General features: G+C 36.5%; 1 protein-coding gene across 1 annotated transcript in view; it reads left to right on the top strand.

The window, feature by feature from the left end:
• Positions 1-20,974, top strand: part of LOC123770297 (uncharacterized protein C12orf56) — a 52,790-nt gene extending 31,816 nt beyond the window's left edge. Inside the window, exons 3-14 of the mRNA XM_045762010.2 lie at positions 28-175; positions 557-702; positions 3,203-3,385; positions 3,533-3,756; positions 4,343-4,502; positions 6,146-6,287; positions 7,442-7,636; positions 11,503-11,694; positions 12,554-12,712; positions 12,933-13,076; positions 15,011-15,204; positions 16,798-20,974. Of these exons, the coding sequence (XP_045617966.2) occupies positions 28-175; positions 557-702; positions 3,203-3,385; positions 3,533-3,756; positions 4,343-4,502; positions 6,146-6,287; positions 7,442-7,636; positions 11,503-11,694; positions 12,554-12,712; positions 12,933-13,076; positions 15,011-15,204; positions 16,798-16,927 (2,017 nt within the window). The 3' untranslated portion in view covers positions 16,928-20,974. The remainder of the gene's footprint in view (positions 1-27; positions 176-556; positions 703-3,202; positions 3,386-3,532; positions 3,757-4,342; positions 4,503-6,145; positions 6,288-7,441; positions 7,637-11,502; positions 11,695-12,553; positions 12,713-12,932; positions 13,077-15,010; positions 15,205-16,797) is intronic.
• Positions 20,975-22,610: the final 1,636 nt, after the last annotated feature.

The raw sequence follows: 22,610 nt of genomic DNA, 5'->3' as shown, positions 1-22,610 counted from the left end.
GATAATTAGCAAAGTGTTGTGTTACAGGTTGTATGAGGCGGTGATCGTGCGATGTGGCAACTCGCTGTCATACAAGCAGGCTGTGGTGACTGGCGAGGACGTGTACCTGACGGAGACGCCGCCGCGGGCCCTCACCCACCTCCTCAACGTCTCCCACATAACTAATGTCATGCTGGTCAGCAACTCCTTCTATTTTTCTAATGTTTAAATATAATCGACCCAGTCGCTATTTTGTAGTGTGCATGTGTGAGAGTTAAGTGTAGATAATTTCCGTATTTATCTGCTTTGGTATATAATTTGTTTAAATGTAGTCGCCTAGTTGTGCTTGCGGGGGTTGAGCTTCGGCTCTTTGGTCCCGCCTTTCAACTGTCAATCAACTGATACTACTTAACATTATATAATTTATTACAAGAAGAATTCATGCTCATACACTTTTCAATTTTTTTTTAATATTGTGTTGTGGTAACTATTTTGCTTTAAAGGTTCTGTTAATACGTACTTATTTCTTAAACTTGGTTAATGAGATTAATTACAAGGTGATTGTGTGTATGGACAGGTACACGACCTGCCGGAGTTCCTGCAGGGAGGTGTGAGGGACCACACCACTCACATTACTGTGAGGTACCGTCAGCCTCGCCGTAACTCCCTGGCCAGGCTCGGTACACCCTCACTACCTCACCACACTACTTACCCTCTGCCCAGGTACGTAGCATATTGATTTGTGTACTTAGTTACAGTTAGGTATATTGGATGGAGAAAGTACATACATTGGGGGGTCGAGTGTAATAATCTTGCTAATAATTCTTTCACATATGGTTTGTACCGTACATCCCCCCCCCCCTGTACACTCACGCTCCTGGACATATACAGGGATAAAATCTACAGTAACTCGGTCATTCTCCTCAGAGTGAGTCTTGTCTGTGGACTAATGGGTGAATATACGTAGCAGATTAGGCAGATGGGATTCAGATCGCGGAGCGAGACGTTGGTCAACCAGCGTGCCGATACTCATGTTCAGCCAGGACTACACTGTATAGTGTAGCACTATAGTGTATAGTGTAGCACTATACTGTATAGTGTAGTGGGGAGTAGAGTGAGGGGGAGGCACACCCCAGACTTCTTACCCCCCAATTGTGCACCCGGAAATATAAGTACTGTACAGTACTATACCTATTTTTTAGTTTAGTTCATTTATTATGCACCCCATACCCATCTTGTGGGCGGTAGTGGAAAGGGTTACAGAGGCACATAATGGGCTCAAGGACTGAACCCCACAATTCATTTAGCTAAGCAAGTTACAATCTTGGTGAGCTAGTATGGAAGGGCATTCATTGCTCTATAAACCAAACACATTTCCTGTTACCAACAATTGAAAACCAAACTGGACTATGAAAAATATGGCAGAAGATAATAGAACATTTGAAGCTAAAGTAGCAGTATTTTTTATTTTCAAAGTAACATAAAAAAAAATATGTAGGAGATACAGATATCTCAAATACTGTAGATCAAATCAGTAGCACCATGAAAATTTAAAATTTCATACCATACAGTCAGACTGGCTAAAAAAAACTAGCCAATATAACATTTGTCTGAGTATACTTGAAGAGGACCTTCTCCAATGGCCTAGATAGGAAGAGGCAGTGGCAGTTTTTCCACTACCACCCATGGAAAAGTGTGTGCTGCATAATAAACGAACTAAATTAAAACTTAACATAGGTTACCTCTATTATTCCTGAAAATATATATGTTCAGTATGAGCTTCACATAATCATAGTTAAACAATACAGTACTTAAACTTTGAATTGTTTCGTTAGGAAACTAATAGTAAAGGGTTCAAGTATTCTTTATAACCAAGGAAAGGTTCCTAGGTTTAAACCAACTATACACTTTCCTAATCTAAATTACAAACTAATATTTCTGCAAATCATAGAAACAGGAACTTAATATCTTCTAATGTTGGGTGTGCATATCTTCATCTCTAGCTAGATGTTTATAGGAAATTCTGAAAATAATCTTCCGTATCAATATTTAAATATACTGTGTCTAATGAAACAAGCTTTCTCTTACAGTAAGTTGAGCCAATTATATTCATTTTAATTTGCCCATCCAATGGACAGCTGTGAAAAAGGTTATGATCCTTTTACCTGAGGTTGGCAAATTGGGATAATTGGCTATAAATTTATAATAGATTATTTTTAATTAACTACTTTCACATTTCTTGAACATTTGTGAGTTATTTCTAAATTACTTAATTTTTTCACATTTCATCACATAGTAATGCAAGGGGTGTGAATCATTTTTCAAATAGTTTACGTTGTCTGGTCTACATTGGCAAGTAATGCACACTCTGAGATACATACAGCTGTCTAAGCTAAACAATAGTAACAGCTAGAAGTCTGAAGAATTTGATTGGATGATTTATTTTATTTTATTTTATTTATATATATATATACAAGAAGGTACATTGGGATTGTGAGGATACATAGCATAGTAATTACATTCTTGTAAAGCCACTAGTACGTGCAGCGTTTCGGGCAGAGATAGCTCTTCTTACTCAAGGTAGGAATTCATATATATGTGGCTCTTCTTGAAAGGTAGTGTGATTATAGAGGGAACAACTAGTGTAGCTTTCTTTCACTTTTAAATGTTACAAATTGGGATATAGTACCAGTAGAGAGAGTACAGTATGTGAATGAATGTAGGATATACAGTATATTGATATAATCATTCCCAAAATGGGAGCCCACAAACCTCTAGATGATGGCAATGATGGTGTTAATAATGGTAATTGAAGCTAAATATAGTGAACATCATAGATTACAGTACTTACAGGTGAATCGGAGTTTGCTCCAAAAGTTAAATACTGTACATACCTCAACATGCAATTATTTGATTAATTGATTAAGCAAATATTATTAAGTGCAGTACCTGTTGTATACATTTTAAAATGAAAGAAACCACCATTAATTGGAATGCAAAACTTATAATTGGGTTTAAAAAATACATAATACATATTTAAATTTAAGAAGTTTACGAAGGTGACAATTTTTTCTAACATTTTACACCAGTACTTCAAATGTCATTGGCACCAGTTTAAATCTATTTTGTTTTAGCAGCATTGGAATGTTTGCATAAAATCCATCAATTATGAACAACACAAGTAGTGTGTTCTCTCTCTCATTATATTTCATACTTTCTACAGCACTTCATCCATTAATGAGGATGACGAAGATGAGAAAAGTGAACGGGGCTACCCTGAGGCTACCCGGGCCCTGGCTGAGGCAGCCCATGAGACTGTCAGCGCTTGTAGTGACCCACTGCCTTTACCCCGCATTTCCATCGACACCTTATGTATCACCAGTGCTGATGCTGCCACCTTAAACAGGTGATCTATTGTCTTCCTAAGTATTTGGCTGATTTAAATTGCTGTTATAACACAGATGAATTGGGAATATGGTGTGTTTATAATCAGTACAGTATGTCAATAGCTTTACTATGTAAATGATTGTATATCCAATGTTTATATTTTTAGCACCAAAAGAAAAGGGTGGTCGCAGAGATTCAACGGCCATCAGAACCCTGCCAATGGTACTCTACTACCTGACATTGGCTCTCCTCACATAACACTAGCAAGCATTAACAAACCCTTAGCTTCTTTCAACGGTGCCAAATTGTCAGTCCGATCCCAGTCTCCAGATCATGATAATGCTTGTGATGACCACTCCCACTCACCTATGATAGATCTCCTTACTCAAGGTAGGAATCCCAACACATGCTTTGTTAGTACAGGTACAGTAATAATTGTTAGATGTATATAATGTATGAACATATAAATAACATTTGAGTATGTGCTTTACTGGTACATTTTTAAACAAGAACAGCATTACTGGTTTTTGCAACATTATACAAATTTGCTCTTCTCAGTTTTATTCTATTTGTATTTGTTACATATTATAAAACAACTGATAATCTGAATTAAAAAATAACAAGTCACTCCTCAAAAACAGTCTCAAGACTGATGTATTAGTAGTGACTTTGTGCCATATTGTACTTACCCACAAATTATCCACTGTTCATGTATACCTGTATGTATAAAGTATTATTATTATTATTCTTTGCAAAGCATAATACATTTTTATGGACAGTATTCTAGATATTTCTGCTTCTAGATATTTAAGGTCTCCAGGTAACCCTGTATATAATGTTGTGGCCACCTCAACACACAACTTTTCAGGGGAAAATAACTCGCTGGAAATATACAAAATACTTTATTATAATTACATTGCAAAACAGAATTTGTATGTCTTGGTTTTAAATAATGCGTAAACTTATCTTCGTGCAGTGTCAGGTCGACAAGTAACACGCTCCGTGACCCCTGATACACTACCTCGTGCCAAGATGCACCGCTCACTCAGTGCCCTTGACACCTACCACAGACTGTCTCCACTGGGTCTAGATATTCCTACAAGAAGCAAGAGTGTCCTAGACAAACCTTCAACTGGGTAAGCAATTGTTTTTATGCATCTAGCATTCAGTTTGATAAAATAACATAATACAGTAGTACAGTACTGTACCTTCGTTTACAAATTTAATTCCCAGAGACGGTTCGACAACCAAAAATTAAAAAACCCAAATGAATTTTTCCATAAGAAATACCGTAATGTAAATTTAAGTAATCCGTTGCACACACCCAAAAATATTAAATTAAAAATACATTTTATACATAATAATACTAATATTTTGTATTAAGGTATGTACAGATATATCTTACCTTTATTGAGGACTCTTGTTGGCATGTATGTTTGCATGCATATATGTATGTATGTTTGTATGTACAGTATATATATATATATATATTTCTCTCCTCTAGTGGGCAAAACATGCTTGAGCAATATCGACAACACCCAAGAAATCTGTTGGTAAACACACAGTGCACAATAAAACCCACATTTCTGATTACAGTAAATAGCAGTTGTTGATTATTGCAATAGAAGCCAATCCTACTTAGAGGGGCATAGGAGTTGACCTCATCCATCCTATGACACTAGCCATACAATCACAATTCACTGTGGAAAGTTGTGTGAGGTTAATAGCTACCGTCTGGCCTCCAACCTCGACCAAACACAAACAAACATACTCTTTTTAAAGATGCTGTACCAGGATAGGACTGTGGAGTTTGAGCACAGTTGGGTACAGCTGTGCCCAAACTCCATGGAAATCACATGCTATTTATCACACTTCAGGCCATGAAAAGGGCCTTGAAGGTGTTTATAATTGCTAATATTTCTTAAAGCATTTAACCCTTCCCCAACCAGCCTGTGTCAATCCCATACTCCAGACAACATTGGGCGAGGCTAGCCCCGAGTGTCTGGCCTCCAGCCTTGGACACAGACAAACACACTCTTATAGATTCTGTATAAGGGCATTTGACAAAGTAATTTTCAACCAAAAACTTTTATTTCATTAAATGAACACTACTTTTCATGCTTCTAGTGCAGAACTGTTATTGAAATGAATGCTTCCAGCTCAAGAATAATGTCACTCTACATTTAGGATATAATGAGGAGAGACTTTAATCAGCATTGTATGCTATAATTGAAACATAATTGTTATTATTAACCATTTTTCATTTCAGTGGAGTGGTGAGGCATCACCTTGGAGCAAAATGCTGAATAATGAAAGGTTATAGGTGTTAAAAAGATCTATATATACATCTTTTTATATATAATATACACCTGTGTGTGTGTGTGTGTGTGTGTGTGTGTGTGTGTGTGTGTGTGTGTGTGTGTGTGTGTGTGTGTGTGTGTGTGTGTGTGTGTGTGTGTATAATCACATTCCAATAGTCATTCACAACAGCTGAAACATCTCTAGAAAATAGTTCTGGCCCTTGTTGCTACTGTAACTTCCATTAGTGTTGTGAATGAACTAACACTGATATTTACAAAGCAATATTTACTTCCATTAGTGTTGTGAATGAACTAACACTGATATTTACAAAGCAATATGTAAATATCTTTTTACATGTAGCAATATGTAAATGTTGCATGGATATATATATATATATATATCCATGCAACAATAAAGACCCAGTAAGATGCATTCAGATGTTTTCAATTCATTCACTATAGCATTATCTCCCGCACAGTCATCCACCACGGCGAAGCCAGAGCCTTAACTTCTCGGATGTCACAGACGGTAAAGATGTCAAGGAAGTTCATCTATACACACTTTCCACCTCCACACTGCTCTTTCACCTCCTCCACTCACTATGGGTCTCCTCCTCCTTGGTATGTATTCTTGATTTAACTAGCCATAGTGGATAAAACACACATACTATCAATATTTTTACCTAATTGTGAACACAATTTTTGCTTTTACAAGCAAACCCATATGTGTCTGCCCGAAATGCTGCACGTACTAGTGGCTTTACAAGATTGTAAATACTGTACTATTCAATGTATTCTCACAAACCCAATGTACCTTCTTGCATATATATAAATAAATAAATAAATAAATAAATAAATGTGATAAACTGTAGTAAAGTCATGATATACCTCCTTTTACAAATTAAAAAATGTTTGATACTGAATTAAATACTTAAAATACCTTTGTCCCAAAACCTCAAATCAATATTTTTAAAGATGATACTACCTTGGTTATTCAAACATTTTTCCTCTCTAAATAACATTCAAAATGAGCTAAATAACAAATGGATGACTATCAACATGCTCTCATAGTATGTATAAGTGACTTGCTACATTCTGTGTTACAGCATTGTGAAAAACAACAAAGATAAATAAACCTTTGAATTTAAAACCAAATAGAGCAAAAAAAAAAGGCGGACATTTTTGTGCCTACACATTCACAAGGTTTAACTTTCTCACCTGTTTCTGTAATTACCTAATTATAGTAACAGATTGAGAGCTACACCTGTGTTGTCCCTTCGTCCCTATGTCATATGACACCTTGAAGCTGCTGATGGCTTTGGCAGTGTCACCTAGACTTAAATTGTTCCAACTGTTCTCAAAGAGACCTTTCAAACATTTGTTGACATTTATTTCATAGCCTAAAAATTGTCAATTTCAATATTTCTTCTTAAATGTTAACATAAGTGAAAGTATTTGATTGAAGCAGAAATTAGTTAGTTCATTTATTATGCACCCCATACCCATCTTGTGGGCAGTAGTGGAAAGGGTTACAAAGGCACATAATGGGCTCAGGGACTGAACCCCACAATTCATTTAGCTAATAGTGGGGTTCAGTCCCTGATCCCATTATGACTGAAGCGGAATAATGACCCTTTCTCTCTGGGAGTTAAAAGTTGGTTTCTTTTATACTGTATATTATGAAGATAAAATAATTTTCATTTGCCTGCTGTTTCAGATGCTTGTGAATTTGAACATTATTTAAAAAGTACTATTACTCTCCTCAATAACTACAGATACAGACACAAACCCCAAGAAGATTATGGGCAGAATTCCAGGAAATCTCTAATGAGCGCACCTTGGAACATGCTTTTGGACAGCTGCGGTCTGAGCTTCTGGCAGCCTCAACCCTAGAAGATCAGTTCTCTGTTCTGCAAGAGCTGCAGCAGGGAGCCAGCAAATACACCACCATTAGAAGATTTGTTTGGAGGGTCAGTTATTTTAAAGGTTCCAATCATACTCTGTGAACAATGAAATCACATTAACGTGATGTATCAATGAAATCATGTTAATGTAATTTTATTGTGCATTTGAAGAGAAGCGTTGGTGGTAGAACTCCTGGACCACAGCCAGTGCATAGAGGCAAGGCAATGGGTGAAACCCTTATTGGGCTTCAGTAGAACTCTTGGGACCCCAAGGAAAGGGAAGGGAACTATCAGAAAGCGCCAAGCCATTGTAACTATATAGCACTTGGAAGAGGTCAGGATAAGGATTTGGGATGGGACGGGGAAAAGGAATGGTACCCAACCACTTGGATGATCGGGGATTGAACGCCGACCTGCATGAAGCGAGACCGTCGTTAAATTCTGGGTTGCACTGCATTTGGCCATGTTGTGGTGTAGTGGTCCTAGGGATTGTTCTTAGGAGTACCATGTGTGCGGGTTAAAAACCTCATAGCTCCTACTGATTTTCTTACCTGACTCTCATTTATCAACAAATACTCAGTCTATTACTTTGATAATTAGAGCCCAGGGTTAAACTGTAAATCATGTATGTACATTTATTTACTAGGTCACCTGAAAAATCGCCAACTTCCCCCCCCCCTCCCTTTTCCCCAGGTAGCTCGGGAAAAGTGTTTCAATAGTACAAACTTGTGATTGGTTCTTCAGGTAAGGCAGGATACCAGGTGTATGTGGTATGGGTAACAATGACTTTACTATTAAGGATGATGAGTATTTGATATATACAGTACACACGAGTCCTACCATTATCAGAACAACATGTACTGCTATGCTAATTGTACTGTACTGTATTCATTATCTTCAGAAGGGACAGGAAGTGATGGAGATTCTCCAGGTTAATAATCCAACCCGTCCTCTTCGAAATAATGTCGCTTTTCGCACGTATGTGCGCTATAGCCAAAAATGGACGTAATTTGAAATGAAATCGGCTCACGAAAGTGATGTACTGCACTGTACTCTCCCGTTTTCTGTTTGAGTCCTCTGGCTTACTCGAAAAGATTAAAAGAGGAAACTTTCAATTAACATTTTTCATGACGTTCGAAAACTTCAGGCGAATTTCCTGCTCTCCTAATGTACCAGAGGACCCTTAACTTATTGTTTTGGAAAAAAAAATACCCAATTTATTTTCAATTTTTTTTTCATTTTCAAATTACCGTACATCCATTTTTGGCCATACGGGTAAATGGCCAAATTCAGATTTAATTTGAAAGAGGAAAGGTTGAATAATGTGGTGGGGGTAAGATTCTTCAGGTGGTCTGCTAAAATCATGTTGGTAATTTTTATACCAGATAATTTGTTCAGCAACATTACAAAATATGAGTTTGGGAAAAGCTATTTTCTGAATAAATTGTTGTTGCTCAGTGCACTATACAGTGATCCTCTATGCTCGGTTAGGATCATGGCACCATTACATGACACAAATGGCATCTATGCCAACAAAGACTGTGTATATTATACACCACCTTTGTAGGAGAACCCTATAGAAATACTTTCCAATAACCGAAGACAAAATAAGCACATAAGATGAAGGTAACTGCAAAAGGCCTATTGATCCATACGATGCAGCTCCTATTTATATCCACCCCAATTCCATGAATCAATCCATCCAGGATAACAGATATCTAGATTTTCTTGGAAGACCTATGAAATGCCTGAAGAAACCTGCCAGTAGTCTGCTGATCTTGAACAAGATGCTTGAGCCCACCACAGTGACAAGATAGCTGCTATGGTGGTAAAAAATATATAAATAAATTTGTGATTACCCAAGACTGCTTACCCAACATTTTAATTACAATTTGTTACCTATATATAAATACAAAACATCAATTCCATTGTTTTATTGGTAGAAAGTTTTGAACTCAATACCCCACACATTTTATTTAAGCTACAATTGCTGAATAGAAACATTTATTATTTTAAATATACTGTAATTAAGAAATGTAAGTTTACATATTGGTGAACCACTTGGCTTTTCCATACATAGAGCCTATAATGCTACTTTTCAATCATGAGTCTATGTTTGCAACACCCCTGAACTGGTAGTTTGCAACTACCCAATATAAAACCATTGGGAACATGGTACCCAATTTCTGAACTACTAACCTATGCAGTAGAAGTCAACACTTAAGAATTGGTCCCAGCCTAGACAGCATTGGACTTTCTGCAAAATAGGTACACACCTAGAGGGCCAAGATGTAGCAAAATAGGACTGGACCAGACAAGACATAAAGCACTAACCAACTGACCAATGTCGCTAACATTCATCTTCTGTACAATTCTGAAAAGTTATCAGGAAACAATTGTGGAATGCCTGTAGAGAATAAATTTTGTAATGGCAAAACAAAACCAATTCAGAGGAAAAATCACATCTAACAAAACGTGATTGAATTATTTGAGTCGTCAAAATAAGGCAAGACACTGAAAGATGAGGAGCTGCATCTTTCTAGACTGCCGGAAAGCTCTAGATACAGGTCCTCACAAAAGACTAATACACAGAATGGAGAGACAAGCAGGGATAATGGAAAAGACTGACCTGAGTAAGGGAGATAAATACCTGAAAAATGACCTAAAAATAGAAAACTGTCATAGCAAAAGTGGATGTTAGGCTGGATAGAAGATGAAAGTGATAATAATTTATCTAGAGCTCTGTCCTAGGACTGTTGTTCTTACTAATTTGTTAGATTTGCAAGGAGGATTGAGCTTTTACATGTCAGTGTTTACAAACGATGTAAAGCTGATGAGAATAGTAAGAACTGTGAGGGTCTGTAAAGTGCTGCAGGAATTAAATCCAAATAGTGTACTTTTGGCCTGCAGGAAACTCTCATAAGGATAAGGCAACTACAAGAAAGTAAGAGGAAAAGACCTGGGAGTGAATATAATCCCACCACTACACCATAACTTTGTGAACAGGATGCAAGTGGCATACAAGAAGTTGGTAAACATTAGAACAGCATACACAAATCTAAGCAGGAGGCCTGGAAGTCCATATACACTGCCTATATAAAACCATTACTGAGAGTGTGAAGCACCACCATAGATCTGCACCTTGTTAAGCACAAAAAGGATCAAAGTAGACAGGCTTACCTGGAGGCTTGCATCAAGATTAGTACCAGAATTGAGGGGGGATTGGCTAAGAGGACAGGTTAAGGGAACTCAGCCTTTGGAGAGAAGAAACAGAAGATATGTCACTTGTGTATATTACAAGATACTAAGAGAAATAAACGATTGGACAAAGGCAGCATTTTTATACTTAGATGAGGTAGGGAGGAAACATTCGTGGAAGCTGAATAAGCGACCAAGTCAAAGATTAAAGAAAATTCTTGTCCCCTGTATGGGTGATTGGCAAGTGAAATGCATAGGAGGAAGTTCTTAAAACCACTTCCACCCACATCACAAGGTTACGAGGTGGCGCTTAAAAAGATATACTGTACTTGTAAGTAACTATGGAGAAGCAAGATCAAAGAGCAGTTAAGATGAATAAGAGGTTGTTGTGGATGGATAGGGGCCTGCCTACAATGATGCTATTACTTAGTGTATACTAGAGGAACTGCACTAGTGTGTTTTGACTGATAATTTTTCTATTCATTGGGTCTTAATTATGCTGAGCTTGAGAACAGACATCCATCTTCAATGACTTCAACACCTCTACAAGGCCCTACAAGAGCACTATAAAATGTATGCGGCAGTCATTGCGGCCCTATGTCATGTTCAACCTGACTGGACCATGATATTAAAACTGGGTGCAAAGAATCGCTAAACAGTATTTATGAGAGTGGCAGCATAGTGCAACTCGCACACAGGTTGTGACTTTAGTAACTCATTCTAATATTTTTCAGGATACTACTACTGTTAACATTATAAGTAGCTTCATAAAGAAGTACATGAAGCTCTCTCGAAGTACTCATAGGTCAGAAAATACTGAGGAAGAACTACAAATAAGACAAGATGAGCTTGAAATGTTGACACTTACACTGGATACATTGGCCACTTGTCTCAAAGGAACTCAACGGTGTCCATTTAAAATGAAGGTAAAATAACAGCCCACCCTCCTGTTTAGGTATTTATAGTAGTGATCATTGTGCATATATTGACGTAAAAGGCAATTAGAGAGTAGAAATCGGCATTATTAAATTTGGACAAACCGGAAAAGTTTTTGTACTGTTACAAAGAAAACTTAACCTAACCTAATCTTCCTAGGCCTAATTTAGTACATATATGCTGTACTGTACTAGGCCTAGGAATATTTAAGCTTGGTGTTTAGCTTTATTTTTTCAGACTATAAGGTGAATAATAACAAATCTAATATCTAATTGTCTATTTTCTGTGTCTATTGTATTGATTTTCCATATGGTTACAAAATGTACTGTACTATATAAATAGGAGGATGGGTTGAATAGTAGATATAGAACTGAAAATTGACAGTGGTATAAAAATGTCATTTAGATTTAAGCAGGACTTGAACCTGCAACAGATATAAAAGGCCAACATGCTGCTTCTGCACCATAATTGTACAAGGATTGGAACTTGATAGTGATTCTCACAGGTTGTGAAAGGCCAAAACTGGAACCTAAAATACTTCTTACCTAATCCCTCTTTCCCACTCTTAAGTGGGAGAGGGAGTTGGGTAAAAAGAATATAGAGACCTGTCTTAGCCTTTCACAGCTGTAAGAATTGGTATATGATCTGATTTCAATCCTTATATCACCTTGTGGTGGGCCTTGTATATCTTCTATGTAATTATAATGACTTTTAATTTCCTTCCTATTTACTTGGGAATAGATTAACATTAATAACTATGTAAGAGAAGGGTTTTGGCAGTTACATGATTAATAATGCATATACTGTACTGTATTGCTGTTCTCTGCTCATATTTTGATTTGTTCACAGACATTAAAGCACAACAAATATGAATGTTTACGAAATCTAGTAAATGAGGCAATGAAAACACCCGAGATTCCAGCCGTCTATCGACTGACTTGTGTACGCTGGCTGACTGACTTCAGAGAGCTTTCATCACGTGCTTGGGAAAATCTCCCAGAAAAAGAGGTTTGACAGTTATTATTACAGTACATCACACTGAAATTTGATTAGATATCATTTTAAACTTATAACTTTTCCCCCCAGCTTATGAAATGACGAATATATACAGTACCACAATCAAATTTTCATTACGGTATTGATTAGATTAGCATTTAACAATTTATTCAGATAGTCATTACAATATTGCTGAATCTTAAGTTGTCTTTTAATGAATATTTTGTTCCAGCTTTTGAGGCTTGTACAAGAGGTGACACATACAAGCACCAGTGCCCTTTACGAGTTGCTGGGATCCGTGACCGAGTTTTCTTGGGTGTGTGGTCTTCAGCCACAAACGGATGAAGTCATACCCAGCTTAACAACTCTTCTACAAGTAAGGAATTGGTGTAAATTTGGCTTTCATGCTTTCAAAAGAAAAATATCAAATGCAGCACTGAGTGTATAGAATGCTCTTTTGAGTTAGTATGTTTCTTCCATAGACCACATGGTCTTCCCAGGAACATTATTCACTGCTAGGCTCTGCGACTTACCATCCACCATAATAAGAGGCTTCACATGGCCTTGTCACAAAATTGGGACATAAGCACCAGTCTCTCAATCCATTAACAACTGACCAACTAATTATAATACAAAAAGAAATATCCCACAGACTCAACACTCCCTCAAAGCAGTTATTTCAGGGAGTACACAAAATTATATAGTTCCAGTAGGTACTTCCAATAGTACCTATTGGAACTATTGCAACAAAACAAAAATTCATATCATAAGTGAATTATAAATCAAAGTACTGTACTGTACAGTGGAGTCTCGAGTCAATGAACCTTGATTCGGCAAATCTCTGGTTGGAACATGCTTTCCATGCCAGATTTACTTGCCCGATTCGATGAACAAGAGTTCGCTGAAGCAGATGTGTGCATTTACTTAGGATGTTAGGACCGAGTTCATAGATGGAGGCAACATTACAAGAAATAGTTGGGTCTTGGAAAAGTCAATTAACATATTTAAAACCAAATTCTATGTTTTTTTATATATTTTTTTTTCCCCCCAGATGTAGAGGTTTTTGTTCAGTTATGGACCCTCTTTCTTTTGAAAATGAGTTATCAAGACTTGTGGGTTGGAAGTATGTTAAATGTGGTTAAATATTTTACAGACAGGTTATCTTAGTTGTTGTCCTTTATTTGACAGGTTGACGTTATAATTTTGCTCAGTGAAATCAGCCCGTAGAGTGTGGGAAATATTAGATATGAACAGTAACAAACTTAATATGGCTCCAGTCATGTTTTTAATGATTTTCGTAGATGGGCACATTTTGAAAAATAGTAAGGAGCCTTGGGAAAGTTATCAAGTACATTTAAAACCAAATTCTCTGGTTCATTTTAATTTTGAGATTCCCCATTTTTTTCACTATTAAGGGTCCTTTTTCCCTTGAAAATGAGATTTCAAGACTAAAGCATAGGAAAAATGCTACATGTAGTTAAATCTCTTTACAGACAGGTTCTTTGTAGTTGATCTTCATATGACAGGTTGAAATTAAAATTTCACTTGGTGAATTCAGCCCTTGGTCAGAAATATTAGGGTATGAATAGTAACTATTAATATGGCTCCAATCACGGTTTTGATTTTTGTAGATGGGCTCAACATTACAAGCAACAGTTCGAGCCTGGAGAAAGCTATTGAGGATATTTAAAGCCAAATTCTATGTTTTATTTTTCTAATTCTGAATAGGCAAGGTTTTCATTCACTCAGATATGGCCCTGCTACCTTCTGAAAATGAGTTTTGAAGAAATACATGGGTAATACATCCTGGAGGTATCTCCGGTTGTAATGAATCCCTCATTGCAACAAATTGGTGTTGATCCCATATAGTTAGTTGACTTGAAGTTGTACTGTAAATTTGCATGTTTAATCTATATCATTGATATTTGTCATGAGTAGATTACTTAATAGTATGGTTGTAGACAAACTTTTTTCCAAGCTTGATTTTGTACTCCCTTATTTAGTACAATATTGTATTAAATTCTAATTCAAATAAAGCTTGCTCCTGAATTACAGCCATATCCTCACTAGCTTGTTATACAAACTCATTTGGATTGCAAATATCCAGTCAGATGTAAATATGCCCATATATTGCACTTAGGCTATGGTAGTGACTCCAGCTCCAGGAAGATGTGTACTGCTTAACTTGCAAATACACAACAGACTGTTTATGGCTGGTAACTTGCCCTTTCTTGGAGATTAGTTCATAAAAAAAATAAGGTTTAGTAATAGAATTAACATGTTCCTGAACAGTATTCCTATTCTTTACAGCACGTGCCAGTTGAAGGATGGTTGTCATACAGTGTGCCGCAGCTGCTCGTCTTGCTACACCCAGAGCATGGTGGTGAGACCAGCGAGTGTGATAGTGCACTTATCCACCAGTACTGCAGTGTTCTGGCCACCTTCCTCCACCATAGTCCTCGAGCACTCCAGTACTGCATAACAAACTATGCAGAAGAACTAAGGTATGAGATTCTTTCTTTTTAATTGTATGTTGTATATATATAATATACAGTACCGTAGCTAAATATAAAGAATATTATAGACATGCTGAGCACAAGTCAGTGCACAGCACAGACTAACAAAAACAGGGAAGCAAATTTATGGTCCTGGTACTTATAATTTTTCCTTGCAGTGGTGTTTGTGGGCCTGATTCATTCCTTTTTAACATGGCAAGCTGGTGCCCTCAATAATGGCTCGAGATATTCACTACTCTCTCTCTTCCTTAAATACGTGACTAATTGATATACTGTATATATAATATATTTGTTCCCATAGGAGAGGTTTAGGGCATTTTTGGTTTGACACCTACTCATTGTCCAGAAGTAGGACCTTACAAGCTTCACTTGTTTAACCTGACCAGTACAGCACACAAGCTCCCCTCTGCAAAAAGATAGATGAAGGCAAATGGGAGAGTGCAAAGAAGTGCAATTAAACAAATACTGTACTGAACCAACACCAAGAATAAACAATGAAAAAAAAGGGACTCCTAGAGGTGCAATAGGCACATTGAGAGAGAGAGAGAGAGAGAGAGAGAGAGAGAGAGAGAGAGAGAGAGAACTATCAACATCTAAGCCCCAAGACTTTTAAACACACTTTCCCTACACATACCAGGCATAAGTGACCGACCTCTTGCAGTGTTCAAGAGAGAACTTGACAAGCACCTTCAAAGTATACCTAATCAACCAGGCTGCAAGCAGCTGCATCAAACAGCCTGATTGATCAGATTAGCAACAAGGAGGCCTGCAGGAACATTGATCCTCAGTCATCAACAGGTAGTCAGGAAGCTCTGATTTATTATTCTCTGAGCAAGCAAAGACAACCAAGAGACTTAATCCAAACATTCTTATCAACAAAATATTTGGTGATGGGAACAGATTAAGTAATATTTGCAATATTAAAAGGTAAAGTTTTATATTAAGGATTACATAAATATTTTAGTGTTATCAGATTTATAAAAAAAGAAAAATAGTTTTTTAATACAAAATATAACTAATAGGGTGGACCATCAATAAATCTCATTTTTGCATCTACAGTATCACGTCAGAACAAGGAAAATGTTTACTGTATAGTAGTGTCCTGAAGGCTGTCCATGTTTGCTTCTAGCATATTTGAGCAACAGCAGCCTTTTTGAAAATATGGGCATGTCGGTTAGAGCCAATGACCACATTACACCATGTAAAACATGGAATATTCCCGACTCTGAACTATAAAAAGGGAGACATTTATATAAGATGTGTGAAGATTCTAAATTCATACAGATACAGTACAAGTCATTTGTGCTACCCTCTACCAGTTGAGAGTATCAGCACTGGCAGATAAGTATTGCTGCCAAAGACATTATTACTTTAAAGTTAACATGAGTGCATTAGCAATGCTCGCTTCTGCTGCTGGTTTGTCATTTGCCTAGTTTTACTTGTAATTCAACACATGCTATAATTATTTTGTTGTATTTGTATAGCCAACAGGCTATAAATCAGATAATTTGTCTAGAATTGTTTACAGTTTGTCAGTTTTCATACACAATTTTTTTTCTCAATGGTTGCTTTTACAAACAGGTACTACGTTCACGAGTCAATGATAAATTGTCTCTTTGGTGAAGCGTGCCCAGTCAGACCTCACACACTGAAACTGGTGCGGATGATAAGTCAGCTGGTCACATCAAAAAGGTATCTTCGAGCCAGATGAAGACACCCACGTTAAAATGGCTTAATTAAGAGGAAGGAAAATTACTGAAGATAAATTTGTTACATATAGCATTGTTTAGCAAGTAAATACCATACCTCATTGCATTGTTGCTGTGAAAAATACTAAGGGGGTCAGAGTGCAAGGAAAATATTCTGCAAGATGCAGCTCGATATTTACTTTATCATAACCTTCCTAAAAAATTATAGCTTCATGTTCACAATATCATTATAAAAACTGTAGTGCAGTTGTCTGTCCTCAAATTACAACCGAGGTTATTAGGTTCAATTATCAAGCAGGATAGAGATGTTTGGGCAATGTTTCTTTTCACCCGATTCCTCTGTTCACCTAGCTGTGAATAGGTGCATGGAAGCTAAGAAGTTGTGGACTACATCCAGGGTAAAGTTCATCAGTAGTTAGCCTAGGGGAGGGGACCTTGATAAGCCTAATAGGCTTCGTGTCCTTGACTATGGGAAACCATAAGGTGAATCATGCCTCCAGTTTATTGGCAGTTTTATGCCAACTTATAGAAAAAACTTAAGATTTTGAATTCTGACGGGTTACTCACTATTAGAAAATCTTGCCCAAATCGAACACTATAATTTTTATTTATAATATTAAGTTATGCCATAATAATGAAAAGCAGCACTAGAGTACAAGTAAATAAAAATTAATTTATATAAATTTTTTATGTAAATATTTTAATGTTGCCTATTGTTACATATTCAAATATATTTATTATAGTTGAGATGTCACAAACTTTTGCACATAAAACTGAATGGCTCCAAATTTAATATGCTCACTTAACTTAAACATAAAGGTGGCTCGTGCCATGCACTCCTCAGTGTCTTACAAATTGACAAGCATCTAATTTAAAGTGTTTACCAGACCATGAGTAAATGAACCTCAACCAACCAACCCACCTATCAAAGCTGATGCTCATTAGTCCAAGAAAGCATACAAATCAAGATGCTTTTATTTACCCACCTAATGCGCCTAAATTTGTATGCTTGTGTTAACAGTGTCCAATTTGAGGTGCATTCTGTACGAGGACTGGCTGCTAACTTCCTATGCTTTTGACACTTCACACTACAATATTCTTTTCTGTCAATTTCTTCCCATCCTTTTCTTTCTCTAAATTTTTATATCCACCCATACTTGTCCTGTTAAGCCAAGTATGAAGTCATACCCAGCTTAACTACACTTCTACAAGATCCATGCCCAATAATTCATACCTGTGAACCATACATCGCACTTTCAGTAGTTAAAATCTCGTTGCACATTTCAAAATTTGCACATAGATCAAAGGGCCACAGTATAGTCAAAACCTATTCAAAATAAACACTTTATGTTCTAGACTCCCTTCCCCCCCCCTTTTTGTTGCATCCAAATTTTCCTATTTTTGTTATTTTATGACATAATGATCTATTATTTTCTAGAACATGCACTTTCATGGAAATTCTTCCATTTTTTCTGGTGACCAATCTTCAAACCTTTAAGGCCAAAATGATAAACTACAAATACAATACCCAAAAGCAATAAATGTGTTCCATTTAATGCTTTTTTATTTTGTATTTGCTCAATTTAAAAGTAAGAGTTACATTGTGAAACTTTCCTCCAAACAAAACCTCGTACAGTTTACATGCCTACGAATAGACAAATGATACTTTATAACTACAGTACTGGTATAAGGAGTACCCGGCAGTGCCCAGGATAGTCTGTCTTATCCCCCTCATCCCTCCCCCCTGTTTTCCCTCCACCCCATTTCCCTACCCTCCTCCCTTTTCTCTTTCTCTATCTGAACTCCAATCTCAGAGAGAATGGGATATTTGAAGAGAAGGGGAGACAGGTGGAGAGGGAGAAATTAGGATAGAATGTAGAAATGGGCAAGAAAGGGAGAGAAAAATGGAGAGGGGCGAGATGGGAAAATTGCAAGCGATGAGATAGTGGGTTTTTCCCCCCTCTCCCCTCTCATTTCTCTCCCTATCTTCTCTTTCAATCTCCACACCCTCTCCTCAAATGTCCCCCCTTCTTCATTCCCTTCAAACATCCCCACTCTCTCTCTCCCTCCTCTATCTACCTCTGTGTGATGGTGTCTTCCTGATTCTATTTACCCTAGTTGACCCGGTCTCTGCAGACCTGTCTGTCTTCACTGACTATTTTTTTTATAATCTACATTGGTGTATGGGTGGTCTGCCTGTGGGAGGAGCCTAGTGGTGTGAAGTATTCAAAAAAATATAAGTTACCCAATTGCTTTAAGGAATGGGTTGGGCTTGAGAAATTCTTTGAAGTTGTGAGAGTTTGTCTTTTATGCTACTATGGGCAAAAGTATGAATAGCAGAAAATTTTAAATTTTCCCAAGATCAGTGAATGGTGGTGTATATTACTACAGTATAAGAAAAATGACTGAAATTTTTAGCTTGGTGTAGCTTATGGTGCCAAAAATTATCACGGGGGTCAGAATGTGACCCAGACATGCTGTTTCCTCCTGAATTTTGGAGACCCCCGAACCATCCTATGTCCATTCCATGTCACAGACCATTCCCTCTGAAAAGCTTAGTGAGGTGAGCCCTAAGTGTCTGGCCTCCAACTTTGGACATACATTCTCTTATAGATATAGATGGTTCACATTTCATCAAGGCTGTTTTATAGGTATATACCCCTTAAGGTTCCTTAACACTGTGCACATGTTAACTTTGACACCCGTGTGGTGTGCTGAAAAACAAGTGTCCTGACGTTTTTTACTTGACATCGTTAATTAGCATCCAGGAAACACAAAAATCTAGGTAAAAAGTCTCTACTTCTTGTGGTTTAGCTGTAGTAGCCCCAAAGATGTTGCATTTTTTCAGTAGAAATGAGACGAGGTGCCACACAGAAATAACTTTGTTGATTTATTTTCATTGTTTCTCACTATTTATTCAGTTCTTTCATTTTAACAAGTTGCATTGATGTGTCAAAGGTGGTGATTATGTATAACTTTGAAAATATATGTACATACAGATGGTGTGTGTATAAATATATACAACATTGCATTTATTCATACAAAAATATATACGTATACTTTATATGTAAGCCTAAATTTTATAATTTCACAAACACGTTCAGATGGTGGATGGTGATGTGCCAGACATGGGCCTTACTTTTTTTTTTTTACTAAAGGCCTAGAAGCAAGCAAGTGAGGGACTTTATAAAGGTGGGGGATGGTTAAGATTCTTGAGGAAGCAAATGTGACCCCTGTGCATGTTGAAATTTTTAATCTTTTTGATATACCTACGAGCGCCTTAAGGCGTCATGCGCAGTGAAGTGGCTAAAATGCTACATTGTTTCAATGTGCCGTGATGCGAGGCTGAAGAATTAAAAATATAATAATTTACTGCAAAATACATTACAATACTATACTTATTTAGTAACAATTATGAGAAATCACAAAATATTACCTGGTATAAGCCCTTAGCTTTTTTTTACCAGCATATAGAGATTGGATGCCCTTCAGTTGCCCTTCTATCTTGATAGAACCTTCATTTGTTCAAACACTGTAAATGTTGTGAACATATTAAAATATATATGATATAGTTATAAACAAACTAAAAATTTTAAATTTGTCATGCAAAGTTTTTTTTTTTTTTTTCTTAAAGTTACGAAGAGAAATGTTAGTCCAAATGAAGTGATGTAACAAGTGTGATTGTAATGCACAGATGCACATTCATAACTGCCAAAGATGTACTGTGAATGCATTTATTTAGAAGTGTTTACTTACTATATGTTACTTTTAAGGACAAAATACTTAAATAATACAACACAAACTTGGTTAAGATAAATATTAATTGTTTTAACTTTTGATTGATAATATGCATTTTCACATTATGACCTTTACTCTTAAAACATGCCACATAATACGTACATAAATAATGCTGGATTATTATATTAGTCATTAATTAGTCATGTAACAAGTAAAATACTTAACACCATACAAACACATTGACCAGCAAATTGAATAATTAAAACTTAGTCCTTGTCGGATTGTAAATAAAACAGATAAAGTAACTATATGATTGTCTGCTTCCCCCTACCTTACCTCTCCTCCCAACCTCATCTCTGTTTGTCTATTTGTCCCTTCCCCCTTTGCCAACTGGGATTGCAAAGGGATTTTAATCTGCCTCCACACAAAGCTTCTAAAACCCAACCACAATGCATGGTAGGTGGGCCTCTTTAGTGCACATCTGGAATTCCCTATCCCATACCCCTTCACAACCCCACTCCCTACCTCCACCCCTTCCACCACCCCACTCCCTACCTCCACTTCTTCACTCCTACCCTACCTCATCCCCTCCCCCTCTCCATTTCTTGTTGAATTTAATTAAATGTGAAACAATAAACCTAATTTGAAACTGAAGCTTGAAGAAGCATTATACCAGTTGTAATAAATGTATAACAAATTGATAATGAGCAAACAAAAAATTGTATGCAGTATTTCTATTATTTATAAGTAAATGCAATGGCATGGCAAAATAAAATAGTAAGATTTTGATATCACATTGTTGTTTTTTCTTATACACACATTTAAATGAGTTAAAATTCAGTATGAATTGTGAATATTGATATTGAGCCATTGATAGTTAGCCTTGATGGTTTCAGTATGCAAACAAAATATTTTAATACCAAGAAAAATATCATTAATAGTTGAAAAATTAAATTTGGATGTCATTTTCATTATGGTTACAGAGCATACTTATTAATTTAAGAGGTTGAATATATATCTACCGAGTAGAAATATATGCCATTGTGCAATATAGAACTTTGTATGGTGTACAAGACATGTACAGTATCTAGTCAAGAGCTATGGTTTTAAATGCCTATACAATACCATCTATAGTAGAGCCGCCTCAATAACTGCATATTATATACCAATATTAAAAGCTAATGCCTAAACCACCAGTAGTGCCTATGTTAATTTATATTAAAATAATAATAATTTTCAAGTAAGGAAGATCCTTTTTTTTTTTTTTTTTGCTGTGATAACATCATAGATGAATATGTGATTATACATCACCAATCATGTTAATTGTAAGTTTCACTAAACTCTCCAGCAGTCTTCACTCGCACACACCTCTTGGAATAATTCTGCCGACTTTCACAAACATTTTTTTTTTTGTGATTTTTGTGTTAGGACTTCCCTCCTCTTCTCAACTAGATGAACTTGGTCTTTACCTTTTGTTTTCCTTATGTGACTGTGCCTCAGCTTGTGATGGTCCTTCGCTTATAATGTATTTCTGTCACGCCAACTAGTTTACTGACTTGTACTATGTGTGTGTTACACTCCTTGGCTCTTGTTGAACTTCATGCAATACTTTCCAGATTTTTCCAGTGGAAAGTATTGTAAAAGTATTTTTCCAATACTTTCTAGATTTTTTTCTACACTGACAATTTGTTTTCCTTCATAAATGGAATAAACTTTTCTTTGCTTCTGTAAGTTTCCTTGATGCATATTCCTATGTAACAAGCTTAAACAATAAATTTGCTCTACACAATGCTGTGTACAATATAATTGAGTTTTAACCACACATTAGTACCCAGAGATGTTAGAATATCCTAAGCAAAGGGAAATGCCATTTTCTTCTGCACCCTGCATCACAACGACAAATTAAAGCAGATAATCACATAGTGGAATATCAGTATAAATGTCAAG

Source organism: Procambarus clarkii, chromosome 42 (assembly GCF_040958095.1).
Source record: "Procambarus clarkii isolate CNS0578487 chromosome 42, FALCON_Pclarkii_2.0, whole genome shotgun sequence".
Taxonomy (NCBI): domain Eukaryota; kingdom Metazoa; phylum Arthropoda; class Malacostraca; order Decapoda; family Cambaridae; genus Procambarus; species Procambarus clarkii.
This window is presented reverse-complemented; position numbering and strand designations above follow the sequence as displayed.